General features: G+C 36.9%; 1 protein-coding gene across 1 annotated transcript; it reads right to left on the bottom strand.

Moving 5' to 3' along the window:
- Positions 1–650: 650 nt before the first annotated feature.
- On the bottom strand, positions 651–4,737 carry LOC111911372 (calcium-dependent lipid-binding protein). Its single transcript, XM_042900761.1, has 12 exons — positions 4,625–4,737; positions 4,336–4,437; positions 4,109–4,159; positions 3,592–3,712; positions 3,395–3,516; positions 3,196–3,294; positions 2,568–2,648; positions 2,391–2,476; positions 1,929–2,154; positions 1,433–1,597; positions 772–909; positions 651–665 (listed from the first exon to the last, which is right to left on the bottom strand). The coding sequence occupies exons 1-12, from the start codon at positions 4,727–4,729 to the stop codon at positions 651–653; spliced, it is 1,311 nt and encodes a 436-aa protein (XP_042756695.1). The 5' UTR covers positions 4,730–4,737.
- Between the last annotated feature and the right edge of the window lie 9,654 nt (positions 4,738–14,391).

Genomic DNA, 14,391 nt, shown 5'->3' with positions numbered 1-14,391 from the left:
AGCTTCAAACTGCATATATTTTGGTCATATTTTGATCCAACAAGTGATATCAAAGGCTCGTTGTACATGTATTCCAAAGCCAACCATGCCGAGTTCGATTTTCTCTAGCTAAAATGGAGCTCAAAGAGTTGGTGAAAAAGGTAGTGTCAGCTTACATTACCCGAATCATTGTAGGCTTTGAAAATGAGAAATGATTCGAATACAACAGTTTTTTTGCCATACCCAATAGAGCATGCTTTAGATGGGTAGTACAATATGCAAAAAGAGCATATGCCATTATTGTGGCAAAAAAAAATGTTGTGTATGAATCAACACGCTTTGGAAATATGGGTAAACATGCAAGCACAAGGAGTGTGTGGAGTGGTGCAAAATCGAGAAGTCAAGGAGCGCTTGGATCACATGCACTAGTACAAAAATCGATATAGACCACACAAAAAAGTGTGACTCGCAAAAAAAAAAGGTGCATTGAGTAATAGATAATGTACGTAAGGTACCTATATTTACCTTAAATCATTAAAATGAATGTTATACAATTGAGACAAATCATTTGTATACATAATATCATTGATAAAGCGACAATAATAAAGAAAAAAAAAATTCATTTATGAAAAAGGCGCATCTCAAAGAAGTGATCTGCTATGCAACAAAATTTACATGTAGTCGATCTACAAATATAAAAGTTACAAAAAAATATCAATGAATTTTTAGGACTCTTTTCAAAAAGACTTAAGATTCCTACACTTGAATATTGTCTCAAGCTCATTTATCCACATGTGTGGGATCATCAATGGCATCCATGGTGCTATTAATGGCACCTTCGTTTCTCATTTTCTCTTTCTCTTCAAGTGCCTTCTTCTCTTCTGCTAATGCTGCATCTTGTTCTTCTTTCGTGAATTGATGATACCTTGCCTACATATTCAAACATTTTCAAGAAATAGCAACATACCTTATTAATTTGTTTATTATAGTATCCTAGTTATATTTTTTTTCTTCCTATTATAGCATTAACCTTTGAAAAGTCTATTCAATTATATTAATGTCATTTTCATCCTCATCCGCATCATCCAATAGTTACTCGATCATAAAAACAGTTATCTTAAGCAATAAGGTTAAATGAAGGGAATAGCAATGTACTATCATTAATTAGTTTATTATAATGTAACATTCTATTTTCATTTTTTTTCCTATTCTAGTGTTAAGGTTTAAAAAATCGACCCAATTATAGCAATGTCATCTAAATTCAAAGGAAATTGCATTGTTATAATTGGGTAGATTTTTCAAAGTATAATATCCTATTAAAAAATGTGCTAAATTTGGTAGATTTTTCAATGTTAAATGCCTTAATAAGAAAAAAAAAAACTAAAAGTATGTTGCTATTTCTTTCATTTAGCTCTAAAAATAGAGGAAACAATCAATATGTTTTTTTTTTTACCTTGATTGTAATAGTTCCTCTATCCTTCTTATCTTTGATCTTCATCATATCAAGGGAAGGTTGTAGTCTTAATTCAAGTTCCTTCTCAATTTCAGGTTGAAGATCAATCAACTGTAATTTTGCTATGCCCAACCGTTGGTCAGCTCCAATATCTTCATCAAAAACCTATTTTGAATTTACACATTATATATTTTAAATACGATAAAAAGGTCTTTGTAATTGTATTATCTTCACCATTTAATCAATTAAGCCACTATACTCTTTTGACCGTTTAAAGAAAATAACCATTTTCCGAAAAAGACAAAATACCGAAAAACACTACGTACTTTCACCACTTCATTCATTTAGCCACTAAATTATTAATCTTTAATGATTATATTCATAATAGTTCAATGGCTGAATCGACAAAATTCTGTATGTTTGTCATTTCTAAAAGAGGAAGTTGTTACATTTATATTAGATAAGAAAACAAACAAGGGGAAAATACGAATTTGACCTCAACAATAGCAAATTGGGTCTCTCTATCTTCCACAGTGAGATGAAATGTTTGATTCCAAACAGGATTCAAGTTGTTCTCAATGACTTTGGTTTTGAATTTTTCAAGTGGCCGAATAAATGCAACTGCATACGGATCAGATTTTCCCATCATTTCCATATTTTTTAAATTATGTGCCTTCACAACTGTTAACATCAGCTTTCCTTGTGGTTTAAGCTCCAAATCACTGCATAATTATCAACAAAACATCATCAACTTTTATTTTTAAAAGAAAACAAAGTATTAGTGGTTAAAGCATAAAACCGCCTAAAATATTTTTGTAATTGTGCAGAATTGCCATTTTTTCAGACTCTTAGATATATTTTTTTTGCGATTTCGGTGAAAAGTCAAGTAAAGTGGTTGAAAAATTTCCTAAAAATGAGTGATATTATGTAAATATAATATTTTAAGAATGAAGTTTACCTTGTATCTACAGGTATACCACCAAGGGGAACAACAATTCTATGTGGCCATTGAAGCATATCTGTAATAATTGAAGTTACTGTATCCTACATAAATCAAGATATAAGTATTAGAACTTTTTTATAATGCCTAATTGATTCAGAAAATAACAATCCAATTATATAAAAAAAAACTTACTTCAATCATGTCTGAAAGTCCAGGAATGGCTGTTAAACTTCCACCAACAGCCTTCAATGTATAATCGAATCTTGGCTTTGGCTGATACCAAAAAAAGATCAAGTTAAAATTTCATTTATTTGTTTATTATAACATCTTATTTTCATTTCTTCATAATACAATATTGTACTTTGAAAAATCTACACATTTATAGCAATGGCATCCGAATACAAAATCACTGCTATTTGGATTTCCTTGCAAATAAACAATTGTTCTGATGAAAAGACAAAAAAAAAAAAAAAACTGCCAAAATTTTTACAAGTATTAGCAATTTAGAGAAAAAGTGACATGTACGATCATTAATCTACAATCATACTTGAGTGTTTGACCATTCAAGCCATTATATAATCATTTTTCTATTACAGACAAATCATTATTATTCTAAAATGAAAAAGAAGGCGAGGTTTTCAAGAATGAGCATTTTTTGGACAAAAAGAATCAAGTTTATGTTTCCAAAATTTGTCCAAAGTTGTTCATTATTTCAAATTAAACTTTTTTCCTTTTCAAATTTCCACATCATGACTATGATTAATAGCATTTATTTACTCAGTCTCATATAACAAATTGATAAACACACGTAAAAATGTACCTCAGAAAGTAAAGCCACAACAACAGCAGAGATGCAAGGAATTTCCTCAGAAAGTTGGAAAATAACACGAATAATTGTAAAAACTTGAAGATCCTTCAACTGTAAGAAATAAAAGAACAACAAAAAAAAAGATGATAATTAATTAATTAATTATATAGTTCAATAACATCATTATATTAATATTTCAAAAGTAGTTTACCTGAATAGGTAATGAAGCAACACCTGCAGCTTCGACTCCTAAAACAATATTTGGATCACCACCCCATCGAAAATCCATATCCATTGATATTTGACCTTTCTTAGGGCTTTGAATACGGATTCCTACACATACGGTTTTTGAAGGAATTAAATATGTTAAAGAAGTTGTAAGTTTTTGAATTTTCCTATAAATTATACCTTCAATTTTTGGTGCCACACTTCCAAGAGAAAGTTTGCTGAACTTCAAAGATGAAATTCCTGATGGACGATACTCTTCCAATATAGGTTCAACAGATTCTCTAATTATTATCGTAGCAGCCTATAAAATGTAACATTTAATACATACATATAAAATAATCAATCAAGAAAATCAAAAACAAAAGATGCAACCAGTTGAAACATGGTTGTATAATACATGTAGCATAAATTGTTAAAGAAAAAAGTGAAAAATTAATTCCATAAATTGGTAAAAGAAATGAAACTTCGTTGCATAAATTGGTATTTGCATAAATAAGCATTTAACCGATACAATCATCATGAGGTAACTAGTTCTTGGTTATAATGTTGCATATTTTGGTAATAGATTGAAAATGATTGCACATTTAATCTAAAAAAGCCACATTTTACAAAAAATGAAAAAAAAAAGTGAAACATTGTTGCATACATGTACATTCAACCCTATAGAAAATACTTTAAAAAAAGGTAAAGAAATTACTTCGGCAACATATGGCCATAGTTTGCTTAGTTGTTTGTTCAACCATTTCACCTGAAATATTAGTCATGAAGGTGAGAGACAAAAAATAAAATAAAAAATTATCACCACAAAGTTTCAATAACATATAGTAATCTTTACTATGGGCAAATGGGTATTATGTGTAATTCAAAATATAAAAACTTGATATAATTTTTCCTAAAATATATAATAAGAAATTTAACTCTAACCTGCTCATAAACAGGAAACGATATCCATTCAGGAAAATTATCACCACAAAGTTTCTTTAAATCTTCTCTATCAAGAGACCCCAGGAGCTTTATATCACTTGCCTGATGATAAAAGCAAAGCATCTCAATAAAGATCAAACTATTTTGTATAAACCCTATCATCACTAAAATTAATATGATAACAAACTCAGAGGTGAATACTTAATACAAACTCAAAATAAAAAACTATCAAATTCTTCATAATATCAACTAATCATAACAAAAATTTGATGATGAGGTGACTAATTACTTTTGCAGTACGATTTTTGCTTCTTTGTCTCATCATATGACGCCAACCCACCATAATCCCGATTCCAAATAAAGCCCCAAGAAACATCCCAGACATGAAACCCATTTTTGATCGAAATCGAATCACCTGTAAACACAAATTAATTGGAAATCAAAATTTCGAGTCAATGATCACAATGAGAAAGATAGATCGATACCCACTATGTGTATCCAATGTGTGTATGTTTTTCTCTTTCTAAATTCCGATCGGTTTCGTTGGTTCTTGGCATTCTCTTGTTAATAAGCATCCATGTTTTTGCTGCAGATGAAGGGTGAAGGGTAGCGTGATGATGAAAATACGATGACGAGTGATTGTGAGAAGGAGCTGTAGATGTTCGTCTAGTTTCACATCAAAGTTTTGATTGCATGTAAATTTGTTGATGATTTGTGATTCTGTGAAGAATATGCTGGACAAAAATGTGCTTTTACGAAACTTTTGTCGTAATATGAAAATACAATGCAAAATAGAAAAGAGAAACAAAGTTGCCTCGAATAGTTAAATTTCCGGATTACTTTTTTTATTTTTAAAAATACCTTTTATTTTTATAATTTTTTAGTTTTTTTATTAAGGATGTTTCAAAAACGTTTAAAAAAGGCAAAGAAGTTTTCCAGCTATTTAAAAAAAAAAAATACTTGATGTTGGAAATAAGTTACACCAGAACAATTGCAATCCTTATAATCCATCTGTGAATCATTATACCAAACTGAGGATAACAACAGGGACAAATTGGTCCAGCTGTGAGGGGCAAAATGGTCAAGTTGTGAGCAGGGACGACTCAACCAGTATAGGGGCTCTAAGTGAAACAAAAATTTGAGGCCCTTTGTCATTACTATACTTAATGTTATAAATTAAACCCTTATCCTTTCCAAAATCCAACTTGACACAACGAATATTGAAAAAAAAATTAAGCCATATTAACCCTAAAAGATATTCTAATCGGAAAAAAGAATCAGACTATTCTATAATCTACATAGAAGTTTAAAAAACAGATTTTCTCATTTTGTGCGGTTCTGGGTAGAATCAAGAATGAAATGACTAATAAGTTAACTAGATTCATAGGACAAAGAAAGAAGAAGTGAAGAACAATTGCCGAGTCGCCGCTTCTGCCGAATGGTGAATGAAGAATCTGAATAAACAATTCCCTAATTTAATTTTGGGTTAAGGGGCCCCTTAGAATTGAGGGCCCTAAGCAAGGGCTTATTTTTTTGTACAGTAAGGCCGACCCTACCCTGGTTGTGAGGGGCAAAATGGTCAAGCTGTGAGTACATTGCATCCCCTGTACATAATAATTTTCCACAGTGGTTATAGCAGCATTTAGTTAATCTTGAAGAAGTTCATCACGAAGAGTTATAATCATTTTTTTTGGAACATTTCTTGACAGTTGACAGTAACAGTAACTGTCCATTTATGGTGTGGGGATGTTACATGCTGGTGGGAGTTCACGGTTACTGGTGGGAGTTTTTTCCAATATTTTGACAATTTTACCCTTATTAGTTAATTTTTTATGTAGTGATGTTGTTGTGCTCTGTTTTCCAGCTTGATGTTTAAGTTTATTTTGCTGTCGTTGTTGACGCTTATTTACTCCATTTGTATCTTTTATGTTAATATAATCAACCATTTAGATTTTAGCAAATGTTTTGAGTCGTGGATAGAGTGCATAGTGCGTTAATCATTTGTAATTAAAAGTGGATTTGGGTGTTGCTTCTGTACATGGGAAGGTTATTGGATGTAGAAAAATAAATACACACATAAATGCCATCACAGGACCTGAAGAAGAAGACGGTGCAGGATCTGAAGAAGAAGACGATGCAGGAGAAGAAGCCCCGGGAGAAGTCGTTCCTTATTATGAGTATAATCGAATCACGACGTACTCCGTGCATGCGCCCCATCGGGGCTGATCCCGACGTACGCCGGGCATACTCGAGTCACGGGAAAACCCCAAATTTTAGGGTTTTCACCCTATTTAAAGTCCCTAAGTCCCTCAAGTACATTACCCTTTCAGCCTTCATTGCCCTTTTAGTGCCAATCTCAAACCATAGCCTTCTTGAGTGCATTTTTGAGCTTACCTTGAGTGTTTGGGTGTTCTTTAGTGGTTTTGAAGAAGAAGGAAGTTTGAAGAAAAGGAGAAGAAGGAGGTTGTAGATCCAGAGTTTGTGCACCATTTCTAGCCTATTGTAGGAACAATAAATAAGATCGAAAGATTCTATAATAATGGAGTGAATTAAAGAAAAAAAACAATGAAGATCAAACGTGTGTTGAATGCTTTGATTAAACAACTCTAGAAGAGCTCTAAGGAACTGCTCTATAAGAGTGTACAAATGGCCGTTAGGGTTGCTAAAGCGTAAAAATCATTAACCCTAATGTTACATGCATGCACTATATATAGGCTAAGCCTGGAAAGACCAAAACGAGAATGGACAGGCCCATCTCTGAATAAATAAACCTATATAAGACATATCTGACACAACACTAATAAACCAACAATCTCCCCCTTTTTGTCAAATTCCAAAGGAGAGTCTTCACTGTTGCCTTCTCTGTGTGTTGAGAATTTTGTGCATTAAATTCAGAAGAACGTTTCAAACACTTAGATACATTTTATCATATCTAAGAAGCTTTTTAGATCCACAGCTAAGCTCGCTTTATAGGTTTCAACCATGGAGAGGATAGTCTTCAAAGCTGTAGTTGAGTAAAGATGTTTGTCTCTCAGAAAGAACATACTCTTCTGACCTAAATCACCAACCTTTAAGTTATAAGCAACACTCTAGTTTTCTTTCCGAATAACTCCCAGCCTAAGCTTCTTAAAATTCGTAGGCTCCTCTTCGGGTTTCATAGTGGTTCTTTTCTGCAAAACCAATGTTATCTCTGTATCCATCTTCGTAATCACTAGGATATAGCAGATAAGCATTCTTCTTAGATAGGCAACGATAGGCTCGTATTTCTTCTAATCTTTCACAACAACGTTGAACAAAGAGATCCAGTTGTATGGATTCATAAACGGCATGTCTACCAAAGTGAATTCATCCAATACTCTATCGACTCCTACAAATCCCTTGAACCTTATGTTCATAAAATCTTTTGTAGGCATAGCCGAGTAAACCTTCAACCCCATAATCCTCTTCAAGCTCCAAGACTGATATTGAGGCTTGGCATACTTCAAGTAGAAGTTGAAGAGTTTCAGACTCACCTCATTGTCAGAAATCATAGCCTTCTCTATTTTCTCAAAACACCGAAACAGAAAAGCTCTTGGAGTTATTGGAAAATCAAATTGCAAATTTACTTCTTTATTCAGCTTAAAAGATACTGTGGCTCAAGCTAATAAACAATTGGATTATTAATAGCTTCCTTCTGAATTCTTTGAATCGACCAAGAAGGAAAGAGTGACTTTTGAGTTTCAAGCATCATTTTTGCAATTTTGGTCTCTACTTCCTTTGCTTCCAACTCCATACAAATTTTCAGAAGATCGTCCAACTCTTTATCTCTCTTTTTCCGAACAAGCTTCTCGGATTCAGAAAGATCTTCTTCTTCTTCTTCTTCTTCTTCTTCTTCTTCTTCTTTATCAAAAAGTTTCTCTTTCCCTTTGTTTGATGCAGAAGCTTCATTACCCTTCTGATCATTTTCCTTCGGTTTTTGTTCTTGTTCTTGTTCACCAGTGGTTTGCTTTGCTTGGGGTTCTCCTTTATCTTCTTTGTCTTCTACCCTTGTTTCGGAAGAGCACCACTTCCCGAAACACATTCTATTTAATTTAACATGGCAAACACTGGTTGAAGTTTATCCGAAAAATATCTAACAGAGACTGTGAATACGGAGTCACGAGTCTCGACAAGACGTTGCAGATACTGATTAATTTCGGAAGCACAACTTTTGATGATTGTCTTCTCGGATTCCAAGTCATCAACACGCTTGTTGTTATACTGCAACTTTATTGAAAGAACCCTGGCCTTTTGTGTCTTTTCTGCCAGTTGATCCATGATGTTTTTTTAATAGCAAGGTTTGACTGAAGATTAACTATTTTTGAGACGATGGAGGCGTTGAGTTCAGCGTTGTCAAGTTTTATTTCAGAACGGACAAGTGAGCGAGCCACCTTCTCAGCTTGTACAGATGAACGAAATCCTGCAATGACTTTGTTCATGGCTTCAGTATTTGAGTCAGAGGATCTTCTGAACTCATCCATAAACTTACTTACTTCTTCATGTAGTTTTTCGACTTTTTCGGTCGCTTCTAAAATTGTCTGTTTGGACTCTTTAATTGCCTTGGACGATGCTTCAAGTCCTATGGCATTTTCCTTGGTAATCATTTCCATTGTAGCCTTGTGGGTTTTTAACAGATACTCCTAATTGGGTGAAGATGATGATGAAGATTTGCAAGACTCTAAGAGTGAATTGAATTTTTCATTGAGTTGCTTGAACTGCCCTTTCGTCATAGGGGCATCATCATCACCACTGTTGACATTAACAGTGAACGGGCTAAAAACGAAATCCATGAAAGACCCTGGATCATCGCAACAAGGATGTCTAGATTGTCATCACGCAATGTAGAAGCTGTAGAGGTGCCTGGACCCATAATTACACCAAAATTAACATCTGTCCCCGTATCAGATATGTTGACATGAATGTTGGAAGTATGTACCTCCTACGTAATGGACTTGGTAATAGTGACTTCTGGTGGAGGGGTAGATTAAGAAAAGATGGTGGAGATTAAGGGAATAGAGATCCGAGGAAGAAAGATTCCAACAAAAAATTTTGGTGGTAATGGAGGGATGGAAGTGATCGGAATAATTATGGTGATAGGAGAGGATGGTGGAGTGGGAATCTGAAAGTTGTCTGAAAAAGGAACGAAAGAAGGAGTTGGAGTGGATACCTTCAGAATCGAATCATTAGGGACAAGTTCCAAAGTTGCAACAATATCCTCAACTTCATTTTGAACTGTGGCATTCCCTCGAATTTTCGAAATCGTTTGGGATTCCGAATGCTCTGGAGCAACCGGAGATGAAGATCTCGGTTTCCTAGCCTGCTTCTTGACCTTCTTTGGATATTTCACTACTTCAGAAGGAGCAACTTTCACTTTTCTCTTGCCTCTCCTCTTTGTTTTGTTACCTTCTTACATGACCTTTCGCAATTCCTCTGTCATAGGGCGAACACCAGATGTAGGTAACTTGCGGTATTCATTCACTATCGCATTGTCTGTGGGAACTTTTACCAACATGGCTTCTAGAATAGAACCAACAAAGCTGAACTTGCTCGGATCGGAGATCATAAAAGTTGATATTTGCAGAATTGGAATGGAAACAATTATCGAATCATCCAACTATGGAACCTTGAAGTGGCTTAGGGCTCGTTTGACCACAATAGACTAAAAGCAAGCATAGGAGATCTCAGTGTGACGAGTGGTGGCGATTGTGCTTTGGATCAATTGACTCCATAAGATAGAACCAAAAACGAGATTTACTCAATGGTAGAGGCCATAGAGAATAGTAGAGAACAACATGGTTGCACTGTTAGAGCCTGCAACTCTTTTTGAGAAGCTCTTGAACAGAAGAGTGAACAACCCATTCCACATTGGATGAAGAAAGAGCTTCCAGAAATTTGACAATAATGAAATATCTCCAATGTATCCCATTTGGTAGTACATATTGATGAGAGGAGAAGTTGAAATCGGTTCTGGATCCACGAGTCCTTCAGATGAACCAAACCCTAAAAGTCTACAAAAATAGGATTTGGAGATCGAGGTCTTGTGAGAAGCTACCTCGAAGTGATTGAATCCATCAGATTGACTGTATTTGGCAGAAGAATAAGCCTTAGAAAGATGGACCAAAGGAACTGATTCCACTATGGTTAAAGCTTGAGCCAGTGGCGAGAACCGTAAGCATTCCATCATAGGCCTTAAGGCTTCATTGTAGCTGTAACATCCCCAGACCAGGTATACCTTATAAACCCTTGTTCTTTTGGTATAATTTTAAGTTTAACCCTTATTGATAAAAAGGTGGTAAATAAGTACGCGGGGTGTATGCGAGTGTACGCTCAGCGTACTCATATGCGTGTTTTTGACACGGAAGCCACCTAGTACGTTGGGCGTACTAGGCCCAGAGTGAAAACCCTAATTTGAGGCGTGTCCCTATATAAAGGATATGATGTCCTCATTCCTGGCCACCATCCTCAGACAAACAACCCTCTCAAACCCTGAATACTCGTCCATTGAGCTTGTGTGTCCATTTGTGAGCTATTGAGTGATCTTGTGTTTCTTTGGAGTAAAGAAAGAGCCTTGAAGAAGAAGGAGTGGGATTCCAGGCTTTGGATATGAGCTTACCTGAGTTTGGAGCTTAATTTGAGGTATAAAGCTCAAATCTTTCTCACTCTTTTGATTTGTACATCATGTTAGACCAGTTTAGGGTTTTGGTCCCAAAGTTGGATGCTTTATGAGATATTGAGCTCAAGAGACTATGATCAGCTCCTTTGAGTGTCCTTAGTGATATAGTGTCCTAAAAATCAAGACTTGGACGTGTGAGCCAACCCATGCATGAGATATGAGCATTTTGAGATAAAAGAATGAGAGTTTTGGGTGTTTGTGACTTTATCAGTCACGCAAAGGCTTAAAGTCACAAACTTTATTGAGTAAGAGCCTTTAAGGAGTCTAGAGCTATGATATAGGCTAAGGTCTTAACGGATTAAGACCAAACGAGTAGGAAGAGCAAAATTGGGACGTACGCTGAGTGTAATCCTAGTACACGCAGCGTACGCGATGCCGTTGACTTTTGGGGTTTGGTCAATTTGTGGACTATTAAGGCCATGGAGGGGTAAAATGGTCGTTTACTCATCTGTGAGCTTATAGAAGGGTTAGTCTAGCTTCTTTGAGAGCCATTATTAATTAGGGATAATTATCATATGTGTTAGGTGGAGGCTAGACCGGTGATTTGAGTTCGAGGTTATCCGATTTCTTACGAGGTGAGTCTTCTAACTATACTTACCATGAGTGGTATATATATGTGTGACCGGAGGGCCTTATGTTCTTCCTTGAGTTATGTGATATTATGCATTTTGTCTGTGTGATATATATGCTATATTCTGTGCTTACTGAGATAGGACCGGAGGGTGCAAACCGAGTTGTGAGACCGGTGGGTCCTCATTGAGACACATGACCGGAGGGTCCACACCGAGACGCATGAGACCGGAGGGTCCATGCCGAGTTATAGCAATGAGAGGGTTATTATTTTTGTATGTGGTGTTTTGGGGAACTCACTAAGGTTTGTGTTTACCGTGTTGTGTGATGTGTGTTTCAGGTACTTCTCAGGACTGCGCAAAGGCGCCAACATGATAGTACACACCTGTTCGAGACTTTGTTGAGGATTATGGGATTGACTTTTATTTGTGGATTTATGTTGACATTTTAGACACTTGTGGTTTTATGAAATATAATATATTAGTTTTATGTGTTTTAAAAATGAAAATTTTGGTTTGAAAATTTACATCGTTACAAGTTGGTATCAGAGCCTTGGTTTGAGGGATTCAGATGCACCTTTGGGTATGCCTGGACACAAACTGAGGATTTGAGAAAAAATTTCAAAAGGAATGATTTTTCTAAGCCGAATAAGAGATTCTAAGAGAAAACAAGAAGGAGCAGTGTGTATAATCAACCAAAGCCCGAACGGTGGTTTCCCAAAATACCCTTAATTGTTTACTTTCTGAGATATGTATGAGATGTTTATGAGATATTAGAAATGCATGCTGGAGAGTAGGCTAGGTATTTCATATTTTAGGGCTAGAGATGCCTGATTCGTGATGCCTTAGCCTAGGAGATGCTTTTGATCAATGTTATCTATTATTTGCTCTGAGTATGTGATGAGTTCTGAGTCGAGAGATAATCTAGGAAGAGATACATAGATGAGCATATGAGTAGCCTACTAAGAGAGTAGCCTGATATTTGTGAGAGATAGTGTACTTGTGTATTAGAATCCTAGGAATAGGACTTGGGATGACTACAGGTTGGTGTGGAAGGTAGTATTGGGCCCGTACTACTGAAAGCACCGGATCTGTATGCAGCCTAAGTAAGAATCCTTAGGGTACTAAGGAGCCTGTAGGGGTGGGAATCGAGTGTAAGTATACTCGAGCGAGTTTCTGATGATTTTTGTGTTGTGTTTCAGAGACATCATGGTGGGTACACACCACAACCCTGAGAGCAGTGGGACCAGTGATGAGGAAATCCGCATGATCATCCATGACGAGGTGGCTACATCCATTCGAGAGGCTATACCAGAGATGTTTGGGTCTATTAAGACCACACTGATTGAGATGTTTGATGAGCGATACGTTGCTGTTACTGAGGTTGCTACTGCTACATCCACTGCAGCTGTTGTTTCCACTTGGCCACATGGAGGTGACTCATTGTTGTTTCGGGAGTTCAGCAACACGAAGCCACCAGAGTTCAATAGGACACAAGATCTGATTGTTTCCAAGAGATGGATCGCTGATATTGAGGGATGATTTTATACATGTTCATGCCCAGAGCATCTGAGAGTCCGATTCGCCCTGAACCAGCTTCGTTTGGGAGCGAAGGACTGGTGGAAGTTTGTAACGATTGATTTTACCCCAGAAGATCATGCTGCAGTGAATTGGGAGAGGTTCACCAAGTTGTTTCGAGATGAGTATGTTCCCCAGGTGGAGAGGGAGCGTTTGGTACAGGAGTTTCTGTCTCTCAAGCAGAAGACAGAGTCGGTGAATGAGATTACGAGGATGTTCCATGAGAGGGCATTGTTCTTCCCTGAGCACGTGTCCACTGAGCAGGCACGTGTGAGTCGGTATTTCAGCATCTTGAGGAGAGACATTCAGTAGTTCGTGAAAAACTCGTCTTATCAGACATTGGCTGAGTTGCAGACTCAATCCAGGAGGATGGAGATTGAGTTGGAGATTCAGTCCAGAGAGGAGGCAGAGCAGCAGAGGAGAGATAGGAGACCGATACAGCTGTAGCCGGAGGCTAAGCGGTCTAAGCCCGTTGATTCGAGGGCTGGAGGCCAGAAGGGTCACACGTGTAGCAAGTGCGACAAGGTCCACGAGGGATCTTGATGGTCGGGGATTTGCTACAAATGTGGTAAGGAGGGGCATATGGTGAGGGACTGCCCCAAGGGATTTTCTATTTGCTTCCATTGCAACCAGACGGGCCATCGGAAGGCCGAGTGCCCTCAGCTCATTCAGGGATCAGTCGAGGGTTCTGCTTTTGCTGCTATTCGTGTTACAAATAGTCGGCCAGTGAAGGCTGAGACATCGATGGCTCGCGGGAGAGCTTTTCAGCTAACAACGGAGGAGGTACGCGCAACACCAGATGTTGTAGCTGGTACGTATTTCCCTCTTTTCCTGTTATTTTGAGATTTGTGCATGATTATATTGTGTTATATATAGGTACTTTTCTTGTGAGTTATGTACCTGCTTCGGTGTTATTTGACTCGGGTGCGAGCCGATCCTTTGTGTCCTTAGCTTTTAGCCGTCACATTAGTGTCGTGCGAGAGGCGTTGAGTCGACCTCTGAGAGTTTCTATAGCCGACGAGCATGCATTTTATGCGACCAAGGTTTCCCGAGGATGTGTTTTGGAGATTTTTGGTGTGGAGTTCCTGATAGATCTAGTGCCGATAGCGATGGGTGATGTGTGTATCATTATGGGCATGGACTGATTTAGTCGATTTGGGGCTATGATCGACAGTGAGAAACAGATGGTGACTATACGAGACCCTAGTGGGGGGGTGC

This window comes from Lactuca sativa, chromosome 3 (assembly GCF_002870075.4).
Source record: "Lactuca sativa cultivar Salinas chromosome 3, Lsat_Salinas_v11, whole genome shotgun sequence".
NCBI classification, from domain to species: Eukaryota; Viridiplantae; Streptophyta; class Magnoliopsida; order Asterales; family Asteraceae; genus Lactuca; species Lactuca sativa.
Note: the sequence above shows the minus strand (reverse complement) of the source record. Positions and strands in the feature narration are given on the sequence as shown.